General features: G+C 40.8%; 2 protein-coding genes across 4 annotated transcripts in view; both read right to left on the bottom strand.

Moving 5' to 3' along the window:
* Positions 1-909: 909 nt before the first annotated feature.
* Positions 910-24,260, bottom strand: part of TXNDC12 (thioredoxin domain containing 12) — a 30,185-nt gene continuing 6,834 nt past the window's right edge. For 2 of the 3 annotated variants that reach the window (XM_040627314.1, XM_008699206.2), the window contains exons 3-9: positions 15,000-15,083; positions 14,091-14,151; positions 7,694-7,746; positions 6,794-6,867; positions 4,667-4,736; positions 3,870-3,953; positions 910-1,739 (exon numbers count right to left, since the gene is read on the bottom strand). In XM_040627314.1, coding sequence (XP_040483248.1) covers positions 1,660-1,739; positions 3,870-3,953; positions 4,667-4,736; positions 6,794-6,867; positions 7,694-7,746; positions 14,091-14,151; positions 15,000-15,051 — 474 coding nt within the window. In that variant the 5' untranslated portion in view covers positions 15,052-15,083 and the 3' untranslated portion in view covers positions 910-1,659. The remainder of the gene's footprint in view (positions 1,740-3,869; positions 3,954-4,666; positions 4,737-6,793; positions 6,868-7,693; positions 7,747-14,090; positions 14,152-14,999; positions 15,084-24,260) is intronic. The other variant, XM_008699205.2, reaches the window with a different exon arrangement.
* KTI12 (KTI12 chromatin associated homolog) lies at positions 10,123-11,819 on the bottom strand. The gene has a single exon (XM_008699204.2). It carries the CDS (start codon positions 11,751-11,753, stop codon positions 10,692-10,694), a length of 1,062 nt encoding a protein of 353 aa, XP_008697426.1. The 5' UTR covers positions 11,754-11,819; the 3' UTR covers positions 10,123-10,691.

Raw genomic sequence — 24,260 nt, 5'->3', positions numbered from 1 at the left:
TTCTGGGATCTTCGTACACAGGGCAGAGGAATAACCTTTGCTCTAGAAAAGCATGCCACCTGGTAACAGCCACAGATGGGCAGAGAACTACAATATAACATAGTGTGGGGCCAGGACTGATGTGCTTGTGGGAGGAGGTACAGGGGACACTTTATCCTCAAGAGAAAGGTCAGGAAAGACTCTCAGCAAGAGGGGGCAGTGGAAGCAAGCCAAGCAAAGACACAAAAGCATAAAAAAGCATGCTGCGAGGGGAACTTGAACAAATTTGGTGTCACCACAACGCAAAATGCTAAGATGTGAACGGGAACAAACGCAGCTGAAGAAGCAGGCAGCTTCTTAAAGGCCATGGTAAAGAGCTTGACTTTCCTCTGTGCCTCGGTTTCATTGTATACTTCAAATTCTTCTGTAAAATGAAGATTGTTATACATCTTTCTCATAGGGCTGTTAGGACTAAGCACAGACAAAATAGGATAACACACATGCAACACTTGGAAGAGTGCCTGGCACATACTGAGGCCCAAATATCCTTATGGTAATACTACTGTCTTGAGGTGGCAAGAATGGCTTTGAGCAGGGGAGTGATGCTGTCACATTTGCATTTTGAAAAGATCAGTGGGGGAAACAAGGAGGATGGACTGTAGAAGGAGAGAGTACTGGACGTAAGTAGGCAAGTTAAGAGGCTGTCACAATAAATAGTCTAGGAAATAGAAAAAGCCTGCCCTCCATGAAAACAGTGACAGTGAGGATAAAGGGAATTCAGCCATTTAAATAGCAGAAGAGATGAGCTCCGATGCCCATCTGAATGTGGGAGGAGCAGGAGTGGGAAGAATCCTCCCAGTTAGTTTTCTTCCTGAAGTGATCTCCATCCCTCCCTCCATTCTCCAATAACAAAAAGGCCATCACAACACATTTCCTTTCAAAGTTTTATTAAAGTTTAATGGAACAATTGATATTTTTTAATTTTTTTGTTAACCTCAGTACAAAAATACAGTTAACGACTTGACAAAAATGGCTCCATCTAGGGCTCGAAGGTTTCTATTTTTGTAACAGTAACAGGGAAAAGCATGCTTCCAGCTGGGCTGAGTCCAAACACACAGCCATTCCTGCATACACATGCGTGCAAACAGGGAAGCCCAAGCAGGAGAAGAGGATGGAAGTTGCCGGGATTCAGGAAGAAGCCCAAGATCATTTCCAGGAGAAAAGGAGAAGAAACAGGTTGGTCTCCTCGGCGGGGGTAGAATTACTGATTTACATTTAGGTTTGTTTTTTGAAATGATAAACTATTTCTGTAATTTTAATACTGTAGAAAAGATGCGACTGGTCTCCTTTCACCACCGAGGTGAATAAAGCGGGAGGAAATGGGAGGAGTACACCTCCAAATGGCTCAAGTTTTGTCAAAAGCTGTCATTCTTTACGTTCCGTGACAAACAAACATGTAGGAGGGGGTGGGAGAAGGAAGTCTGCCGCGCTCTATGGATCCACAACCGCGGAGACCAGCTACGGTCAGCAGAAGTCCTCCACAGCGAGCGCTCCTCCCCATGTAAGCAGGAGCAAGGTTTCCTGGTTGGTTTAATTGTTCTGAGCGACTCCTCATTACTCCCTCCCCTCCTGCTTTCCTTCCAGAACACTATCTCTGATGAAAGAAGGGATATAGTCATGTTACAACTCATCTTCGAGATGTTTCTCTCTGAAGGCATCCCCCGTCAGCCTCTCCTGAGCTTCCTTCATCCCCTGAACAACTGCGAAATAAAGGTTGGGGGGAGAAAGTATGAAGTAGGTTTTTAATATCTGACATTTGACAACTAACATAGATTTGCATTACAGGAGAAATATGACAGGAGCACAGGATCTGGACTCGAGATCTAGTTCTGGATTTTAGTCCTGGGAAGTCATTTACCTCTTTGAATTTGTTTCCTCATCTATAAAATGAGGTAATGCCATTTACTTCACACAGGATTATTATAAAAATTAAATGAATGGATGGGGCGCCTGGGTGGCACAGCGGTTAAGCGTCTGCCTTTGGCTCAGGGCGTGATCCTGGCGTTATGGGATCGAGCCCCACATCAGGCTCCTCCGCTATGAGCCTGCTTCTTCCTCTCCCACTCTCCCTGCTTGTGTTCCCTCTCTCACTGGCTGACTCTGTCTCTGTCAAATAAATAAATAAAATCTTTAAAAAAAAAAAATTAAATGAATGGATAATAAAAGACCTTTATAAATTATGAAATACTACAAAAAATACTACTAGTGACTATGGCTTATCCTCCAGGATTAGGGCTGAATCCCTGTCACAGACTACAGATGTTCATTGTTAAGGGAATAGGAAACACCCTCCCACCATCCCCTTGATATTCTTTTGATGAACGCTGCATTTAAATCATTTCCTGTGGAAGTTACAGGAGAGTGTGTGCGTGTGTTCAGAGTGGAAATGGTCTTCGATGAAGGAAGCAGTCATTTCTAGCATCAACTATACAGAGAAGCAACCAAGTTCTCAGTCAAAAAAAAAAAAAAGAGCTGAACTATCTCAGGACATCTCTCTTGTCGACTGAGCTTCAAGGAGGGCAGCTGTTCCGGTACAGGCTCTCTGTACAGCCACAGGCCAGGAGCTGGGTTGGGCCAGAGTCTGTAAAGCTCAGAAAGCAAGCCTGTAACCTCCTAAGAGCCAGGCAGTGTAGTTCGTTATTTCCCATTTGCTGTGCCTAAGCCTTTGGTAAAGCCACGCTTGCTGTTCCAGTTTCATGTCCGCTGAGCCTCAGGGGATTCCGACAAGCGTCTTGTGTCCGCATTTGGACTAATGTGTTAAAAGGTGATGGCAGTGGGAAGTTGGATGAAAGTCTAGGGGAAGGTGAATCTCCACGGTCAAGAGTTGGGGACCGACACTCTAGCTGCCCTTCCCACGTGGGAAATTGCCATCTAATACTGGCCTCCAGTGACCTGCGTTTGGGTGAGGAAGATCACACGTTCCGTACCCGTGGGGAGGGGTAACCTCTCCAGATCTCTTCCCGCTCCCTATTCTGAGAAATGAGTTCCAAGGACTCAGACATAAAGTGAGCAACCACCTAGCAGCATGGCAATGCGGGACACATGGTAACTTGGCAAACAGCCCCCTCTTATAGATGACAGGAGGAACTTTGGTAGGAAAACAGGGACAGTACTTAGCATGAATTCCAACCCCTGCCTCTAGAATGATTGTGCTCAAGGATTCGAGAACAAGAAGGCCTGACATGATTTCAACCTTCCTTCACCTGTTTGCGCTGATGCTATTCTCTCCACCTGGAACATGCTTTTTGCATTCTTCTGCTGGCTAGATCTCATTCTTCAGGATTCAGTCCAGTCACTGTGTCCCCCAGCAAGCCTGCATACTCTCCATGTTGGGCTGCACCCCCCACCCTTGCTTCCATAGCTTGAAATGTCCTCCATCTGTCCATAGAGACAAATTCTCATCCTTCTAGGTCCAGTTAAAGTTTACTATTTATGAAACCTCTTAGACTTGATCACATAACGGCACTCCCCCTCCTCTGAATTCCTATAGGAAGAGAAGCATTACCACAGTGGGAAAAAACTTAAGTTCTGGACTGAAATTCTGGCTCTGCAACTTAATTTTGAGACCACAGGCAAGTGACTGTCTCCATGAACCTCAGTTCTTCGGTTTCCTGTGGTTCAGTTAGCTCCAAACTGCACTGTAAGCAGCTAGGGAAAGGGCTCGGTCTCCTCTTTCTCCCATATTCTACACAGGTGCTAGCCAAAAGCTAGTCGTGCTTGAGACGCTCAACTAACACGCCGCATCGAGTCTCCTCCCAGAGACCTTGCATGTGGCTCATCCTACTTAAATTTAGCAGCAATTCTCCCTCTCTCTCTCAACATAACCATACCTTGCTCGGCACTGATGTAGAAATACTTGTAGCTGGGGTTTCCATTCTCATTGATGATTTCAGGATGCACCTTGCCACTGGGATCTATTGTAGGCAAAATGGCACAGGGATTGCAGTAATTATAACAGAGAGGTATTTCAAATGCTATGTAGTATATTAGGCCTTCTAGAAAATGACACTTGCCCATCTTTGTAGCCCCTTATCTCACCACTCTACCCCTTGTGTTTTATGCTATAATCACAGTGAATTTCTTGCAGCTCCCTGAACTCAAATCCCCCATGCCTTGGCATATATGCTGTTCTCTCTTCCTGGCATGTTCCCTTTCTTCTTGATGATGGTGGGATCCTACATTTCTGTTTGTCTCCCCGACAGAATCCAGCAGAATGCTGAGCAAAGATTAGAGTCATTAAATTTAACATCTTTTATAGTTTGTGGAAAGACATTTGTCTGATTTTAGTATTCCACTGCCTCAGTTGCACTGTGAGGTCGAGGGTAGGAACTGTGGCTTATCTCTGCCCCTGTAGTGCCTAGCACAGTGCTTGACACAGGCTGATACACAGATGGATAATGGATGATCAGTGCTGTGTCACTGCTCACAAAAACAGTTATTTAACGGAAAACATTCTCCTTCAGACTTGAAGTTCTGGCATTCGGAACTCCCCCACTCTCTTGAAACTGGCTTTTGTTTGTTTTTGTTTTTAACCATTCTCGTATAGTTTCTCTAGATGGGATCAGTGCCTTGTCCTTTATCTCTCCCTCCACATCACAGATCCCCGGATTAAGATCTTTCACCTTACCCAGGAAAAGGATTCGTGGAATATAACCTCCATCAGGGCTGAAATCTTCATCCTTGGGCTCCTCTTCATCCTATTAAGTGTAAACCTTAAGTCAGATCATGTCCTTTTCTCTTCAAAAGCTTTCAGTGGCGGGGAGCCTCATGGCAACGTTGGTTGCGCGACCAACTCTTGGTTTTGGCTCAGGTTGTGATCTCGGGGTTGTAAGACTGAGCCCCGAGTCAGGCCCTACACTCAGTGCAAAGTCTGCTTAAGACTCTCTCTCCCTCTGCCCCTCCACCGTGCTCTGTCTCTTTCTCAAATAAATAAATCTTTTTTTTTTTTTAAAGATTTTATTTATTTATTTGACAGAGATAGAGACAGCCAGTGAGAGACGGAACACAAGCATGGGGAGTGGGAATGGAAGAAGCAGGCTTCCAGCGGAGGAGCCTGATGTGGGGCTCGATCCCAGAACGCCGGGATCACACCCTGAGCCGAAGGCAGACGCTTAACAACTAAGCCACCCAGGCGCCCCATCAAATAAATAAATCTTACAACAAAATAAAAAATAAAAATAAAAACCTTTCAGGGGCTTCCCCTCTCACTCAGGGTAAAACCCCAAGTCCCTAGAGTGGCCTAAGAGGCCCTACATAATCTGCACTTCTCTAACTTTATGTCCTACCCCTTGTTCAGTCTTTTTCAAGGATGCTAACCTGCTTGCTGTTGCTGTCCTTAAACAAGCCAGGCGTGCACCTCACTCAGGCCTTTGCACTTGCTCTTACCCTCTACCAGGACACATTTCCCCCATTATTCACAGGGCTTCCTCCCTTTTTCATTTCAAATCTTTGCTCAAATGTCACCTTTTCTAACCATGTATTTGAAATTGCAAAGCATCCCCTCCACCCTTCATTTTTAGCCATAGCATCTACCACCATCTGACATATTTTGATTAACTTATTTGTCTGTCTCCCCATATTCAATTTCCCATATGTAATTTCAATAAGGGTGGGGAATTTTGTCTGTTTTTCCATTGCTGATTCCCAATACCCACATCACTGACTTGCACACAGTATTTCTTGAATCAATGAATTAATGAGACTGACATTTTAGCCATAATTATGGAGTTACAGTCCTCCCAGGAGATATGACCACATAGTTAGCTTTAGTTTAAAGAAATGTCTGAATTTGGAGAATGCTCACGTAAGACATTTCTGTTTCCTTTGAGTGGTGATTCTAACTTAGAAAGTGATGAGAAGTTCATATGCATAAGAAATTAACAGTAATTTTTGTCATTTTTGGTGAGGATCCCATTTCAGGAGTTAAACGGGATTTCTTCAAACTGCAATATAATTTTGCCTTGAGTGAGGTATGTCAGCATTCAGGCTACCCACTAGTTACGTAAGCAATCCTTTACAATTCCTTAGCTGCCTCAACATTTCCCGTTAATATGCTCAAAAGATTTCCCGTCCTAAGTTTAAGTAAATATTATCTTTACAGAAACTCAGGGCTCGAAGTTTCATCATAGAGCATCCAAGCATCCCTCATTTGAAGAGCACAGCCTAAAAGGCAGCACGGCTAGGTCACAGTACCTATTCTTATCACTTATTAGGCTCTATGATCTTGACTAACTCACCTAATTCCTTTGGTCCCAAGATGTTCAAAATGGAGATAGTCCCAATGGCCAAAAAATCCCTTCTAAGATCTGATATTCTGATTTGAGATTACAAGATGTATAATCTATGTCAAGTACATAAAGGATATCTAATGAAGAAACAAGAAGGCTGTATACACAAGCCCAGCACAAAGAAGGGGCTCAACTGCATCACATTTTGCAGGAATCTGTGTCCTGCATGTGTTTTTATACCTTTAGTTCAGCCATTAAATGATGTAAAACATGTCGTAATTATAGACTAAGATTGAAGGGACATTAAAATGTAGTCATCTTATTTCTCTTCTTCTTCCTCTGACAAGTGAAGGCTAGATGGCCTTCTACAGGTGACACATAAGCCTTAGTATTAGAGGTCAAGAGGAAAACATTTGTATACAGGAAGCCAGCTCTGCTGAGTATGATTTTACACCATTAACGAAGATAATTTTAGAACAGCAAAGACTGGAAATCATAGAAGAAAGGAGAAATTCTCAAAGTCTTACCTCAAGATTCACCATCACAAAATTGTGGGAAAGTTCTGAAATTTCTGTAGATTCTGCAAATTTGGGCTTTAAAGCTAGGAGGGAAAAAAAAATTTAGAATAGATGAAAACATCATCGTCATACCCAAACCCTAATTGGCTGAGTTGATTCAAATAAATGAAAAAAAAAAAATTTTTTTTTTTTTTTTTTAACTCCTAAGAACCAGAAATCAGGACACCTGAATTCTGGTCATACTTCTGCCACTTACTCACACAGGTATGTCACTGGAGTGACTGACTTCATCTCTCTGAAGCTTTTATCCCATTTATAAAATATGGATAATAGCATACAAATGAAAAAATTATTTCTATTTGCTTTTTATAGCTACATTTCAATAACTTCTATTGAAGTAACAGACAAAAGAGTAACATTACAACATATATATATATATATATATATATAATTACATTATTTACACTAATCTTGTACTCCTTTTCCAACTAGGATTCAGTTGAGTGTAACATACCAAACAAAAGGAAAAACCTGATTGGGAAGTAGAAAGGTGGCGCAGCAGAAAGAACACATGCCACAAATAACCTTGAGCTCTAATTTGGTTGCCGCCTCCTCCAGGAAGACTTCCCTAACCACTTCTCATGTCTCTGTATATTTCAGTTTCCTATATTTACTGTCCATACGACTACCGTAGCACTTAATCCTATACTCTCCCTAACCATATCTCAATTGCTTTACCTTCCAACCCCTTGCAGAGGTAACTGCAAACGTCTTGAGAGCAGGGAATCTATGTCATATATTTCTTTGGTATTCCTTAAAGCTATCAGCAGTGCTGGGACAAAGTCTGTGCTAATATTTTTAAGTGTTAATATTTAATAACATATTGGAGGTTTGATTATTTGCACTTACCTTTGCAAGCTCCACACCAGGACTTGTGAATAATCACCATCAGAGGCAAGCCACTTAAAAAGAAAACAAAAAAATTACAATCTAGTAATTCCACTTAAGTGTACCTTAACAAAATGACCATCTTATAAAGACAAAGTTTAATGTACAAAGACGTTCATGTACCATGATTCAGATTAAGAAAATTTTTAGGCAACCTAAATGTTAAATATAGATTATTGTAATAAAATTATTGGTAAGTTCTGACATTCCTATAAATTGTGCAAATTTGTGTTTTAAAGCTAGGGAGAAAAGACTAGAAGAGAAGAAAACATTAAATTACAGTATTTCTAAATGTTATAGTTCTATAACCATTGAAAATGTTAATAAAACTTTTCATTGGTATGTCAAATTAAAAACTAGAATTAGGGGTGCTTGGCTGGCTCAGTCAGTATAACATGTGACTCCTGATCTTGGAGTCGTGAGTTCAAGACCCATGTAGGGCATAGAGCTTACTTGAAATAAATTTAAAGAACAAATATAGGGGTGCCTGGGTGGCTCAGTCAGTTAAGCATCTGCCTTCAGCACAGGTCATTATCTCAGGTCCTGGGATTGAGTCCGTTGTCGTATTCAGCAGGGAGTCTGTTTCTCCCTCATCCTCTGCCCCCTCCCTGTTCATGTTCTCTCTCAAATAAATAAATAAAATCTTTTAAAATAAATAAATAAATCCTCACAACAATCCTAAGGTATATACTATTAATGTTCTCATAAAAGAAAGGAGAAAACATAGATTAAGATTCCTAACAGATTAAATATTTGGCCACATAAAATCTAGGTTCTGCCACTTACTAGCTAATTCATTAATTCTGACTCCAAAACCAAGGTTCTTTCTGACCATTATTGTCTACTTCAATTTAGGACAACAATCCACAACCAATAATCAACTAACTTTGAATCAGAGAATAGAGGTTGGAAAAGGCCTTAGAAGTTGCCTAGTCCAAGCCTCCATTTCACCCAGAAATTCTAATATATCATCTAATATATCACATGTAATTATAGGACATCCACTATATCTAGTGTAACAAAAGGTGGTCCAGATTGCCTGATGAACAAGAAACACTTCACCAACCAAGGCAGCGCATCCTTTTAATAGCTCCGTGCACTTACAGAGCAGTTAAGAAGGCCTTGCTCCCTCCTCTCTCCCAAGCAAACTCCTGTTTATCCTTCTAGAGCAGAGATCAGCAAACTATAGTCTATAGACCTGATCCAGCCCACTGCCTGCTTCTGTAGAGCGGTAAGATACAAATTTTTTTTTCCCTAAAAGGAAATGAAAGAAATGTACCAAAACATAATAGCAGTTATCCCTAGGTAACAGAATTGTGGATTTTACTATACTTTTTCTGTATTTTCCAATTTTTCTATAATTAAATGTAATTTTTATAATTAAGGAGGAAAAACCTTTTTTAAAATGGTGAGCAACATAATCCACCTGAACCACTCTTGGCCAGATGAAGCTCTTAAGCTCTCAAGGCTCAAATGCCAACTTGTAGGAGAGTCCTGTGTAAGCAGCCATTGACTTTCTCCATCATCCAACCCCTGCATCACCACACCACCATACACTGTGTAAGATGATCACTGCACTTACTACATTGAACTCTATTACTTACCCGCCTCCCTGCAACAGACTTGGGAGTTTCATTTTTAAATGGTTGAAAAACAAATCTAAAACACAGTACCTTGTGATGTTAAAATTCAATATAATTCACCTTTCAGTGTAGTTTTATTGTCATTATTATTATACTCATTTGTATACTTATTGTATATGGCTGTTTTTGTGATACAGTGTGTTACAGTTAATAAGCTGCAACACAGACCTTATGGCCTACAAAGCCCAAAATATTTACTATATTATATTTACTTTGTTGACCCATGTTCTAGAGTGAAAGTTCAAATGTTAACCCCTCCATGAAGCCTTCTCAAAACTTCTTTCTCTCAACAGCTAATTATCCTTTCCTCCTCTGGGGTTCCAAAGCATTCTGTCATCATCCTGTAACTATCAACCCTTTTCATCCCATAATCATGTTTACTTGTTTGTATTTTTCACCAAACTATTAATTTCTCTAAGGCAAAGACTGTATCTAATTCATCTCTGAAAATCACAAATGCTGGCAAGGTAGGTACCCACCATCTGTTTAAGGAAATCAATGAAAAGAATGAAAAGAAGCTTAAAGTGATATTTGCCCTGAAATACAGAATAAAGCACAACAGTTATAGAAGTTGTCATAATTATTCTAGGCTAGACCAAAATATCTAGTCTCTCACTAAGCACTATCAAAGTACTATTTTGGTCAGAGGCATAATAGTGATATTCCTGGATCTAAATATTGCATTAAGTAAATTACATGAAGAACATTAAGTTACATTAAGTGAAAAAGATTCCAGCAGACTTTCTTCTTCTAAAAGATTTTATTAGATGAAATAATCTAGTAGTTACGTCTTTCACTTCCACTAAAACCAAAACTTCCCAAGGACAGAAACCAGTGGATTTATCTGTGACTCCCTGGCCCCAGGACAGACTAGCAAGAAGTAGGCACAGTACTCAAAAAACTGTTTGTGGTATGAATGAAGGGACAGTGCAGATGCAGAACTGGGCCATCTTCTGTTCTTGTTCATAATTGTTTTAAAACAATTCACTCATCCAGTCTGCTCTCCCACAATTGGAGAAATCATCAATGTGTGACATCCCAAGTAGAATCCAATCTAAACGAACTGTGTCCACCTGAGCTCTGTCCCCTGGAGAAATTTGCCAAGATCCTCCAAGCCAGTTCTCCGTTTTTTTCTAGTCTCAATTTATGCTGTAAACTCAAGGCCTGGCACAGAGCAAAGCACGAGTAAAATAGTCACAACAGCTCTAGTATCGCACACCAATACTCTGCAGACCTTGAGACTACTCTATCAAGAAAACCAGAGAGCAGTGGAGGTTACACGAGGAGCCATGGCTTGCCCCCCACACTCCCTCTGGTTAGTGCAGGCTCTGGCTCAGATACTGCATAAACATGTTGGCCAGCTGAGGCAGGTTCTCATTGTTGGGATGCATTTTGGTGTAGGAAATAAACTGGCGTCGGAGGCGACTCAGTTCTGCCATGGTCAAAGGCCGGGTAAACTGCAGGTGCTCGGTGGTTCCAGGAAGCTTAAGCAAGTCTCCAGGGACCGCGCTCTTCTGCGCTTCCATCAGTCCCGCCAACACCTGGCTTGTGACCTGATCCAACTGGTGCAGAAAGTTGCCAGAGGCAAGGGGCTGGGACTGTGTAGACTGATGGGGTGGGGGAGCCTGGTTCTCAAACAAGGCAGCCCATATCTCTGCCAGGGGCAAAGGCTCCTCGAAGCCCACCAAGGTGAACAGGGGCCGGTCCCAGCGGTTCCGAGAGTCCGGAGCCTCAAAGCGCTGCGTTAGGGCCTCCATAAGTTCAGGAGGGTAAAAGGCACTAGACACACGCTTTGCAGATTTACCGAATTCTGGAGTCACAAGAGCTGGAAGATCTGGCGCCCTGGTTTCCTCCTGCTCCAGTTCCTTAGTTACGTCGGCCTGGGTTCTTCCACTTACTACAAAGTCCACTGCTTGGGGTTCCCTAAGGACACTGCTGCTGGCCGCCAGAGGTCTCCCTCCTTCCTCAGTGTGCGGCCTCCAGCTCACACTGGCGTTCTGGTGGCTGTCTGCCGCACCCGCCACCCGAGGTCCCCCGCTCAGACCGCCTGGCCGTACGCAATATACCAAGCAGAGCGGGGTGCGCGCAGCCCGCGCGAGGCAGTAGAGCTCATAGCGGAATCCCTTGATGTAGTTAAGGGAGTCGAGGATGACCACATCGTGGCGACTCAGGCGCCGCTCCACCGCAGCTCTCAGAGCCCCGCGCAACGCCTTCTCACGGGCCGAATCGCCGTACACGGTCGCGTCCTCTGTGCCCAGCACCGCCGCGTCATCCACCACGTACACCGCGCGGCCCTCGGCCTCTAGCGCCCCACGGAGCTCCTCCGCGCGCCGGCTCTTGCCGCTGTACGGCAGCCCGCAAAACACCACGAGCGGCATCCTTACAGGGCGCGGCCATGTGCAACCGCGTAGCGTCAGCTTCCGGGGTGTCGACGTCACGCTCACAAACCGGAAAGGCAAACTGCACTTCCTGTCCCTCTCGATTCTTAAAGGACCTACTGTTGCTATGGAAACGCGAGTTCTACTCCACTAAACCTAGGCCCTGCTCTCTCAGAAAGGTGATGGAAACTAGAATGACATCAGTTATTCATGTCAAATAGGCATCAAAAGAATGTGATTCTCCCTGTGGCCAAAGACTATGCCCAACCATTTATAATGGGGCCTTAATGAGCATTAAACATTGCAAAAACAATCAGCGCTATATTTAGCATCCAAAAAGACCATTCACAAATGCTAGTTCCCCTTCATTCCTTACACCTAGTAACTCTCAGTAACTGTTTACTCAATAACCATTTCAATCATTAAACTTCTCCACGACTGGGAATTCAGAAATGAACATCAAACATTTCCCCCATAGAAGGTTAAGGGTCTGAATGGGAAAAATCAAGCACCCACAAACAGAGTAAGATAATACTATAATGGATAGAGTAGGTTGGGATGTAAAAGTAGAGAAGAGAAAAACAAAATGCCCCCCCAAAAGACTTAAGACTTTATCTAGGAATAGTCATTTGCTTTAGAACTTGAAAAACTAACAAATTTTTCTCCTGGGTAAGGTTGCCTGATAAAATACAGGATGCCTAGTTAACCTTGAATTTCAGATAAGCAACAACAAAAAAATGTTTTTACTATGTCTCAGATATTGAATGGGACGTATTTAAAATTACTTCTTAGTCAATACCAGTGCAGGGCCCCTGGGTGGCTCAGTCGGTTAACCATCTGCCTTCAGCTCAGGTCATGATCCCAGGGTCCTGGGACGGAGTCCCACACTGGGCTCCTTGCTCAGTGGGGAGTCTGCTTCTCCTTCTTCCTCTGCCTGTAGCTCACCCTGCTTGTGTTCTTTCTCTCTCTGCCAAATAAACAAAATCTTTTTTTTTAAGTAATAAATAAAATAAAACTACTTCTTATTTACCTGAAATTCAAATTTAACTGGGCATCCTTATGTTTATTTGTTAAATCTGGCAACCCTATTCTACAGAATGTGTGAGACTGGAAGCCATGAAGCTGTAGGATCTGTTCTAGCAAAAACAAACACAATACAGTTGACCCTTGAAAAACATGGGTTTAGATTGCACAGGTATACTTATAATGCAGATTTTTTTTTTACAGCACAGTACTATAAGTGTATTTTCTCTGCCTTATAATTTTCTTAACATTTTTTCTCTACCTTACTTTGTTGTAAAAATACAGTATTTAATACATATACAAAATATATGTTAATGGCCTGTTTATGTTATCGGTAAGGCTTCCAGTCAACAGATTACTGGTAGTTAAGGTTTTGGGGGACTCGAAAGTTATATGCAGATTTTGACTAAGCGGGTGGTCAGCACCCCTAACCCCCAGCATTGCTCAGAAGTCAACTGTAATTTTCTAGGTGCGGAAGTGTGTTTCTGTCCAAGTATGCGTGTATATAAAGTAGATGCACATACATTGGGTCTTTCGTCTCTCCAGTACAGTATAGTGGAGAACATTCAAGTATTGGCTCTGTCACTTACTAGCTGTGTAATCTATTGACAAGTTATTTAATCACTGTGTGTCTCAGTTTCCTCTCCTGTAAAATAATAACAGTCTTATTTCACAGGCTGAACTAACCCCATTAGTTATAAGGATTAAATAAATTAATGCATGTAAAGCACTTAGATCAGTGCTCTAGGCTTCTCTCCCCTGCTCTGCCTTTTGCATCAGTGCATAGACTAAAACTAATTGAAAGTTAAGACTATTTAACTTGAAACTGTTAGGCACTGTGGTTTACTGGTTGAGTATGGGCTCTGAAGCCAGAATGCCTGGGTTTGAATCTTGGCTCTACCACTTACTAGCTGTGTGATCTTAAGCAAGTTACTTAACTGCTCTGTGCCTTAGTTTTCTCATCTCTAAAATGAAGGTAACAGCAGTACCCACCTCAAAACAGCTGTTGTGAGAATTAAATGAGTTAATTCACATAATTCAGTGTCTGATGCATAATAAGCACTTAGTAGTAGTAGTTATAGTAGTAGTATTGTCTGTTGGCATAACCCTTCACCTGAAATTAATGTTAAGTTGATGGCTGGAAAATGTCTTACCAGCACAAATAACCTATTGAATGTATTTTTTTAAAAAGCAATCTCCAGGCCCAACATGGGGTTGAACTCATGACACTGAGATCAAGAGTTGCATGCTCTACCCGACTGAGCCAGCCAGGCACCCCTTCCACCATAAATAACCTAAAACCGTATCTTGTACCTGGCAGCTGCTTCCTTCTTCCCATCTTCTAGTGTCCTCCAATGAATGTGATCTCCAAAACCTGGAAGGAAAGAGCCTTATAAACATTCACCCGTAAACAAAGGGCAAAGACCCAAAAAAGAAACATGCCATGTTCACAAGATACGCATAAAAAAGCTTTCCCCTGTCTAGAGCATGGTGTTCAAGTCCCAGCTCCACCACTTTCTAGGTGAATGGGACTATGAACGATCCCATACCTCAAGCCTCAGTTTTCTTTCATACCTATAAAATAGAGATAACACCACCTATCCATAGTTTTTAAGGAGATTAAACAATGGCTGTGAAAGGCTTTGTAAACTAACACTGAGTATGCAAATAATACTATAAGAACAAATGAGAATTTTCCACAGAGTAAACGTAAAGTGGGTCACACAAATCATTACTAGTTGGAGACAATATAGCACATAGGTTTAGATCAGAAATACATGGGTATGTGACTCCACATCCTATTAAATGTGTGAATGTAGTAAATTCCCTGAGTCCCAATTTCTTCATCTTTAAAGTCAAGATAATAATACCTACCTCCAAGTGTTGGTGTAAAGATTAAATGAGATAATGTATTTAAAGCTACTCTTATTATTTCCCTCATTCTGCCAGAGTGATCTTTTAAAATCACATCTCTGCTGGGTAAAAACCTTTCAGAAGCTCTCCAATTACCTAAAAAGAAAGGTCAAACTCTGATAGCAGGACTTACAAAGCCTTTCAGAATATGGCATCTGCCCATCTCCCCAGACTCACTTTCCACGCTTTTTCTAAAATTCTATATACAAAACTATTTTCATTTTCTTAAACCTGGCTGCCTCCTTGGTCTTTTCTTCCACCCTCTCTTCCAATTCATTCTTCAAGTATAAACTTAGAGGGCATCTTTACTTCTGGTAAATCTTCTCTGACTCCCAGGCATCTCGGTGGCTCGGTTAAGCATCCGACTTCGGCTCAGATCATGATCCCACGGTCCTGGGATTGAGACCGGTGTCAGGCTCCCTGCTCAGCGGGGAGTTTGCTTCTCCCTCTGCCCCTCCCCCTGCTCCCGTGAGCATGCACACGCGCGCTCTCTCTCTCTCCTTCTCAAATAAATAAAATATTTAAAGAAAAATCTTCTCTGACTCCCAAAGCACCACCTTCTTGCCCCATCATAGCACTTTCCAGGCTGAACTGTGAATGTTTATATGCCTGTCTCCCTCACTCTAAAGGGAATTCCCTAAGGGCTGAGACCGTATCTGTCTTATTCCTTCCAGTTTCCCCAGCATTGAGCACTACACATGGCCACAGTAAGTGCTCCATAAAAATATTTATTGAGTAAATGAATCTTATTTAGGCCATATCATGTAAATGACTTAATTTTATATCTGGAAAATGTTGAGTGATCATTATAATGCTGTCATTTATTGGTCACTTTATATGTTCTTGTGTTAAATACACATCGTCTCATTTAAATTTGGCCTGAACAATAACCCTTTCTATATTTCCCTATACTTCTGTTTTCTCATTAGTAAAATAGGTATAATAATATCTATATCTCATAAGACTATTACTGAATATTACATAAGAAACACTATATATATATTACCTTAGCACACTGCTTAGCATTTTATAAATGATCAGTAAATAGCAGCTTTGTTTGTTATTCTTTATAGCTTGAGGCTTCTAAGGCTCAGAGAAGTTATACAACCTGTACCAGGTCACATAGCTGGTAAATGGCCACGCTGGGATTTAAACTTCAATTTTATGACTTCTCGGTTATTATACTATCTTTTGAGCCTTTCTTTCCCTGAAATAAATTCAAATTTCCATCACTGTTACCACAGGGGAATAAAGAGATCATCCAGATTACCAAAGGGAGGCAGTGTCCAAACTAATCATCATCATTTTCATTCCCAACAGCATGAAATGCTAGCCAAGAGAAAATGTGTCGTTTGCCCAGGGCCCAAAGTCCAATCCTGATGAGTCAATGATTAAGTGAGAGTGAAACTCGGAGAACTGGAAGGTGCCTAATGTGACGGATCACCATCATTCTACCTGCCAATAGCTAAACTCAGGCAACTGAATCCTGCTTTGGTGGGATTGCACAACTAGACAGGCTGGAGGGATATCCACCTACAAAACAATAACATCCCATATAAAACGGACTTAAAATGTACTCACTGGGCTCACAGTGATAACTACAAACACAAAATAAGCTAAAACTGGATGAGGAATAGTGAGCAACAACAAAAGGGAAGACTGACCTGAATGGAATATCCATTACAACAGAGCAAAAGAGACTAACGTGATAATACCCCCAGGTTTCCAGATGAATCAAATGCCAAACCTTTTAGAGGGAAGTACTCCCCTCTTTAGGCCTCCGGAATAGCCACAGATGAACAATTATGAGTTCACAATCCTAGATCCCCAGACATGTAAAAAAACAAGCCACCACAAGTAAGAAACAGCAGAAGCAACAAACAGAGTTAGACCCCTAAGGACTTTGGATATTAGAATTATCAGCCATAGGATACAAAATAACTATGTGTGAACAATTGAGGAAATAACACACGGGATCACAAAAATGGGAAAGCAATACAGGGAATAAATAGGCAAATCTATAAAGGCACCAAATAAAACTTTTAGAAATTAAAAATGTAGGAGTGCCTGGTGGTTCAGTTGGTGGAGCATCTGACCCTTAGTCTCAGGGTTGTGAGTTCAAGCCCTACATTGGGCATGGAGCCTACTTTTATTTATTTATTTTTTAAAGATTTTATTTATTTATTTGACAGAGACAGCAAGAGAGGGAACAGAAGCAGGGGGAGTGGGAGTGGGAGAAGCAGGCTTCCTGCTGAGCACGGAGCCCGATATGGGGCTCGATTCCAGAACCCTGGGATCATGACCTGAGCCGAAGGCAGACGCTTAACCGACTGAGCCACCCAGGTGCCCCTGGAGCCTACTTTTAAAAAATTTGTTGGAGCTCCTCGGTGGCTCAGTTGGTTAAGTGTCTGACTCTTGATTTCAGCTCAGGTCATGATCTCAGGGTCATGAGACTGAGCTCCGTGATGGGCGTAGAGCCTGCCTGGGATTCTCTCTCCCTCCCTCTCCCTCTGCCTCTCCCCACCTCCCACTCTCTCTCTGTCTCAAACAAACAAAAAAAATTGTTGAAATATAAAATCAACGGACATTCAGTGATAAAAAGAAATGAGCTATTAAGCCACGAAAAGACACAGAGGAAACTTACATGCATACTGCTAAGTGAACAATGCCAACATGAAAAGGCTACATAATATATGATTCCAACTACATGACATTCTGAAAAAGGCAAAAATATGAAGACTGTAAAAAGATCAGTGGTTGCCAGGGGTTCACGAGGGAGGGAGGGATGAGTACGTGGAACACAGAATTTTTATAGCAGTGAAACTATTCTGTATGATTCTGTAATGGTAGATATATGTTATTATGGACTAAATTGTGTCTACCCCACCAAACTGGTATGTTGAAGTCCTAAACCACAATACCTCAGAATATGATTGTATTTGGAGACAGGGTCTCTAAAGAGGTAATTAAATTGAAATGAGGTCATTAGTGTGGGCCCTAATCCACAATAACTGGTGTCCTTTTAAAAAGAGATTAGGACATAGACACATATAAAGGGAAGACCATGTGAAGGCACAGAAAGAAGACAGTCATCTACAAGTAGAAACCAATCCCGCCAACCAATTGATTTTGAACTTCTAGCCTCCAGAATTTGAGAAAATAAATTTTTGTTGTTTAACCAAGTCTGTAGAATTTGTTATGGCAGCCCTAGCAAATTCATATATATCTTATTATATATTTGTCAAAACCCATAGGATGTAGAGCACAAAGGTGAACCCTAATGTAAACCATGGACTTTGGTTAATAATAATGTATCAATACTGGCTCATCAATTTTTATCAATGTACCACACAATGCAAGATGTTAATAATAGGGAAAACTGGGTAGTGAAAGTGAGGGGAACTCTATTTTCAGCTCAATTTTTTTTATAGACCTTACATGGCTCAAAAAATAAAATATATTACTTTAAAAAAATTCAATGGAGGGGTGTCTGGCTGGCTCAGTTGGAAGAGTGAATGATTCTTGATCTCGGGGTTGTGAGTTTGAGCCCCACGTTGGGTGTAGAAATTAGTAAAAAAAAATAAATAAACTCTTTTTTAATAAATAAACTTCAAAAAAAATTTTTTTAAAGTTTAAAATTCAATGGATAGGTTAAAACAGCAAATTAGAGACAGATGGAGAGATAAATCAAAGATTATCCAGATTGCAGCACAGAGAGATAAGATAGAAAAAAGTGAAGGAGAGGCCAAGAGATATTGAGTGGATTAAGAAAGCTAGTATAAAAAAAGTTGGAAGTTTCAGGAGTGCCTCAGTGGCTCAGTCAGTTGAGGGTCAGACTCTTGAATTCGGCTCAGGTCATGATCTCAGAGTCATGAGATCAAGCCCCACATCAGGCTCCACGCTCAGCAGAGTCTGATTGAGATTCTCTCCTTTCCCTTTCCCTCTGCCCCTCCCCCTGCTTATGCTTGCTCTCTCTCTGTCTCTAAAATAAATAAACAAACAAATAAATAAATAAATAAGAGACAAAACTAAAACACTGAACACTTGCTTATAAGTAAAGAGGAGGTGACTGAAGTTGAAATGTTCTAAGAACCTCTTACCATTGGAGGGTTAAGATATTAATATTATATTTTGTAAGTATGCAAGTAAAATTTCAAAAGTAACCACCAAAAGAATAGAACTACAGTGCCAACTTCCAAACTAATAATGGAGATAAAACAAAAAAGAACAATTAAATTCTCAACCCCTGAAGTAAGGGGAGAAAAAAAGCACAGAAAAATCAGTAGCAATGCAAACCAGATGAGAGAAATAAGATCAGCTCTGTCAGGGTGCCTGGGTGGCTCAGTCGGTTAAGTGTCCCACTCTTGATTTTGGCTCAGGTCATGATCTCAGGGTCATGGGATGTAGCTCTGTGTCAGGCTGCACACTCAATGCAAAGTCTGCTTGTCCCTCTCCCTCTGCTCCTCCCCCCAGCATTTGCACTCTCTTAAATCAATCAATCAATAAAATCTTTTTTAAAAAGGCAAGCTCTGTCAATAATCGCCATAAATATAAGTGGACTAAACTTGCCAGTTAAGTTAAAAGAAATTGTCAGATTTTAGTTTGTTGTTTAAAAAAAACAAAAACAAAACAAAAACTACCCCTATAATGTTTAGAAGAGCATCTAAAACAGGGACTTGAAAAAGTTCAAAAAAAGTTGATTGAAACTATGTGTTGGGCAAATGTCACCCCCCAAAAAAGTCAGAGAAGCTAGATTAATATCAGGTAAAATTAAATTTCTCCATAAACCTGAGCTACTAAGAAGTTAGCTGACAGAGCTAAAAGTCATAGGAGGTTATTACTAAGAGAGACCCTGTTCAACCACCATTCAACAGAACTTTCTGCAATGATGAAAATGTTTTATATCTACACTGCTCAAGATGGTAGCCACTAGCCACACGTGACTATTGAATACCTGCAATGTGGCTGACGCAACTGAAGAGATGAATTTATAATTTTAATTAATTTAGAATTTAAAGGTGCCATGTGGCTAGTGCTACAACATTAAAACAGCACAAACTTAGAGATTAGTGCAATCCTCTCATATCCTCTAGGAAGGGCTAGAAAAAAGAAGAGGCTACCCAAAGCCACAAAGTAAGCCACAACCAGAATTCAGATCTCCTGATTCCTAATTAACCTGTTTTCCCAGTGCTCCAACACATGCCTAGCTGCCCTACTGCGTTATCCCTAAGAGTAAGCCTAGAGGTATAGTTTGCAACAATTCATCTGGCAAGGGCAGTGCAGTTCCGCCAGGAGGAAAGACACTTGAAAATCAGTGCAACAGGTCCCTCCCCCAGAAGATCAGCAAGAACATCTGGCTAGGATCAAGTTTACCAATCACACAGAACTGCAAAACTCCAGCGCTAGGGGAAAATAGTATATAAAGCAAGAACATCAGACTAGGACCAAGTTTACCAATCACACAGAACTGCAAAACTCCAACGCTAGGGGAAGATAGTATATAGAATTAATGGTTTTTTCCATGATTCTTAAGTCTTTCAATTTTAATTTTTTTGTTCTCTTTCCTTTTTCAACCAATTTCTTATTTTATCAACTCTTTTTTTTAAATCTTTGTTAATTTTCATTTTTACAGTTACATTCTATTCTTTCATTATATTTAATTTTATGTTTGTATATATAAGTTTTCTTTTTTTTACAATTTTGGGATCTAGTCTTCTAACAAACGGACCAAAATACACACAGGATCCAGTGTATTGCTCTGTTCTGTTCACCTGCCTCGTTATATTTTTTTTTTCTCCCCGATTTCAGGTCTCTTCTCATTTGTTTAGCATATATTCCTTTATGGTCATTGTTGCCATTTTAGTATTTTGTTCTCTTGTTCATCTATTCTTCTCTGGACAGAATGACAGGAAAAACTCACCTCAAAAAAGAGAACAGTACTGACTGCCAGGGACCTAATCAGTACAAATATAAGTAAGATGTCAGAACTAGAGTTCAGAATAACAATTATAAAGATACTAGCTGGGCTTGAAAAAAGCAAAGAAGACACGGAAAAATAAAAGAACTAAAATCAAATCAAGTCAAAATAAAAAAGCCTATTAATGAGATGCAATAAAAAATGGAGGCCCTAATTGCTAGGATATATGAGGCAGAAGAGGGAATTAGTTATATAGAAGACAAAATGATGCAGAATAAAAAAGCTGAGAGAAAGAGATAAACAACTAAATCACAAGGGGAGAATTTGAGAGATAAGTGATACCATAAGGCCAAACAATATTAGAATAATTGGGATCCCAGAAGAAGACGAAAGAGAGAAGGGGCAGAAGGTAAACTGGAGCAAATTACAGCAGAGAATTTCCCTAACCTGGGGAAGGAAACAGGCAATCAAGTCTAGGAGGCACAGAGAACCCCCCTCAAAACCAATAATAGGTCAACTCTCAGACATATAATAGTGGAACTTGCAAATCTCAGAGACAAAGAGAAAATCCTGAAAGCAGCTCAGGACAAGAGGTCCATAACCTACAAGGGTAGAAACGTTAGACTGGCAGTAGACCTATCCACAAAGACCTGGCAGGCCAGAAAGGACTGGCATGATATATTCAGAGCACTAAACAAGAAAAATATGCAGCCAAGAATACTTTATCTGACTAGGCTGTCATTCAAAATAGGAGGAGAAAGAAAAACCTTCCAGGACAAACTGAAACTAAAAGAATTTGTGATCACTAAACCAGCCCTTCAAGAAATATTAAAAGGGATCCTTTAAGTGAAGAGAGAGACCCAAAGTTAACATAGACCAGGAAGGAACAGAGACAATATACAGAAACAGTGACTTTCCAGGTAATACAATGGCACTAAATTCATATCTTTTTTTTTTTTTAAGATTTTATTTATTTGACAGAGAGAGACACAGCGAGAGAGGGAACACAAGCAGGAGGAGTGGGGGAGGGGGAAGCAGGCTTCCTGCTGAGTAGGGAGCCTGATGCGGGGCTCGATCCCAGAACCCTGGGATCATGACCTGAGCCAAAGGCAGACGCTTAACAACTGAGCCACCCAGGCACCCCTAAATTCATATCTTTCAATAGCTACTTGGAATGTAAATGGGCTAAATGCCCCAATCAAAAGACGAAGGGTATCAGATTGAATAAAAAAAAAAAAAAAAACAGGACCCACTGATATGCTGTCTATGAGAGACTGATTTTAGACCCAAAGACACCTCCAGATTTAAAGTGAGGGGGTGGAAAACCATTTATCATGCAGTGGACATAAAAAGAAAGCGGGGATAGCGATCCTCATATCAAACTAGATTTTAAACCAAAGACTGTAGTAAGAGATGTAGAGGGACACTACATCATACTTAAAGGGTCTATCCAACAAGAAGTTCTAACAACTGTAAATATTTATGCCCCCAACATGGGAGAAGCCAATTATATAAACCAATTAATAACCAAAGTAAAGAAATATATTGATAATAATACATTAATAGTAGGGGACTTCAACAGCCCACTCACAGCAATGCACAGATCATCTAAGCAGAAAATCAACAAGGAAACAAGGGTTTTGAATGACACACTGGACCAGATGGACTTCATAGATATATTCTGAATATTCCATCCCAAAACTACAGAATACTCATTGTTCTCAAGTGCACATGGAACTTTCTCCAGAATAGATCACACACTGGGTCACAAATCAGGTCTCAACCAATACCAAAAGACAGATTATTCCCTGCATATTTCAGACCACAATGCTTTGATAATTGAACTTAATCACAAGAGGGAATTTGGAAGGAACTCAAACACTTGGAGTTTAAAGAGCATCCTGCTAAAGAATGAATGGGTCAGCCAGGAAATTAAAGAAGAATTTTAAAAATTCATGGACACTAATGAGAATGAAAACACACTGTTTCAAAATCTCTGGGATACAGCAAAGGTGGTCCTAAGAGGGAAGTACATTGCAATACAAGCCTCTCTCAAAAAATTAGAAAAATCCCAAATACACAAGCTAACCTTACACCTACAGGATCTGGAGAAAGAATAGCAAATAAAGCCTATACCCAGCAGGAGAAGAGAATTAATAAAGATTAGAGCAGAAATCAATGAAACAGAATCCAAAGGAACAGTAGAACAGATCAACAAAACTAGGAGCTGGTTATTTGAAAGAATTAATAAGGTTGATAAACCCCTGGCCAGACTTATCAAAAAGAAAAGAGAAAGGACCTAAATAAATAAAGTCGTGAATGAAAGAGGAGAGATTACAACCAACACCAAAGAAATACAACTATAAGAACATATTATGAACAACTATATGCCAAAAAATTAGGCAATCTGGAAGAAATGGATGCATTCCTAGAAACATACAAACTACCGAAACTGAAAGAGGAAGAAATAGAAAACCTGAACAGACCCATAACCAGCAAGGAAATTGAAGCAGTAACAAAAATCTCCAAATAAGACTCCAGGGCCAGATGGCTTTCCACAGAAATTCTACCAAACATTTAAAGAAGAATTACTACCTATTCTTCTGAAGCTGTTTCAAAAAATAGAAATGGAAGGAAAACTTCCAAACTCTATGAGGCCAGCATTACCTTGATCCCAAAACCAGCAAAGACCCCACCAAAAGGGAGAAATACAGACCAGTATCCTTGATGAACATGGATGCAAAAATTCTCAACAAGATACCAGCCAATAGGATCCAATAGTACATTTTTTAAATTGTATTTATTTATTTGACAGAGAGAGAGAGAGAGAGAGCACAAGCAGGGGGAGTGGGACAGAAAGAAGCAGGCTCCCCATTGAGCAGGGAGCCCAATGTGGGGCTTGATCCCAGGACCTTGGGATCATGACCTGAGCCAAAGGCAGACACTTAACCGACTAAACCATCCAGGTACCCCAGGATCCAACAGTACGTTAAAAAGATTATTCACCACAACCAAGTGGGATTTATTCCTGGGCTGTAAGGGTGGTTCAACATCTGCAAATCAATCAATGTGATACATTACATAAATAAAAGAAAGGACAAGAACCACATGATCCTCCCAATAGATGCAGAAAAGGCATTTGACAAAGTACAGCATGCTTCCTTGATTAAAACTCTTCACAGAGTAGGGACAGAGGGAACATACCTCAATATCATAAAAGCCATCTATGAAAAACCCACGACGAATATCATTCTCAATGGGGAAAAACTGAGAGCTTTTCCCCTACGGTCAGGAACATGGCAGGGATGTCCACTGTCACCACTGCTGTTCAACATAGTACTAGAAGTCTTAGCCTCAGCAATCAGACAACAAAAAGAAATAAAAGGCATCTGAATCGGCAGAAAAGCCAAACTCTCACTCTTCACAGATGACATGATACTCTGTGGAAAACCCAAAGACTCTACCCCAAAATTGCTAGAATTCATATAGGAATTCAGCAAAGTGGCAGGATATAAAATCAATGCACAGAAATCAGTTGCATTCCTATACACTAACAATGAGACAGAAGAAAGAGAAATTAAGAAGCGAATCCCATATAAAATTGCACCAAAACCCATAAGATACGGGGGCGCCTGGGTGGCACAGGGGTTAAG

This window comes from Ursus maritimus, unplaced genomic scaffold (assembly GCF_017311325.1).
Source record: "Ursus maritimus isolate PB19 unplaced genomic scaffold, ASM1731132v1 scaffold_12, whole genome shotgun sequence".
In the NCBI taxonomy this organism is placed as follows: domain Eukaryota; kingdom Metazoa; phylum Chordata; class Mammalia; order Carnivora; family Ursidae; genus Ursus; species Ursus maritimus.
Note: the sequence above shows the minus strand (reverse complement) of the source record. Positions and strands in the feature narration are given on the sequence as shown.

Bases quoted from the DNA above. Each gene is read 5' to 3' on its own strand.
- KTI12 (XM_008699204.2), bottom strand. From the start codon at position 11,753: ATGCCGCTCGTGGTGTTTTGCGGGCTGCCGTACAGCGGCAAGAGCCGG.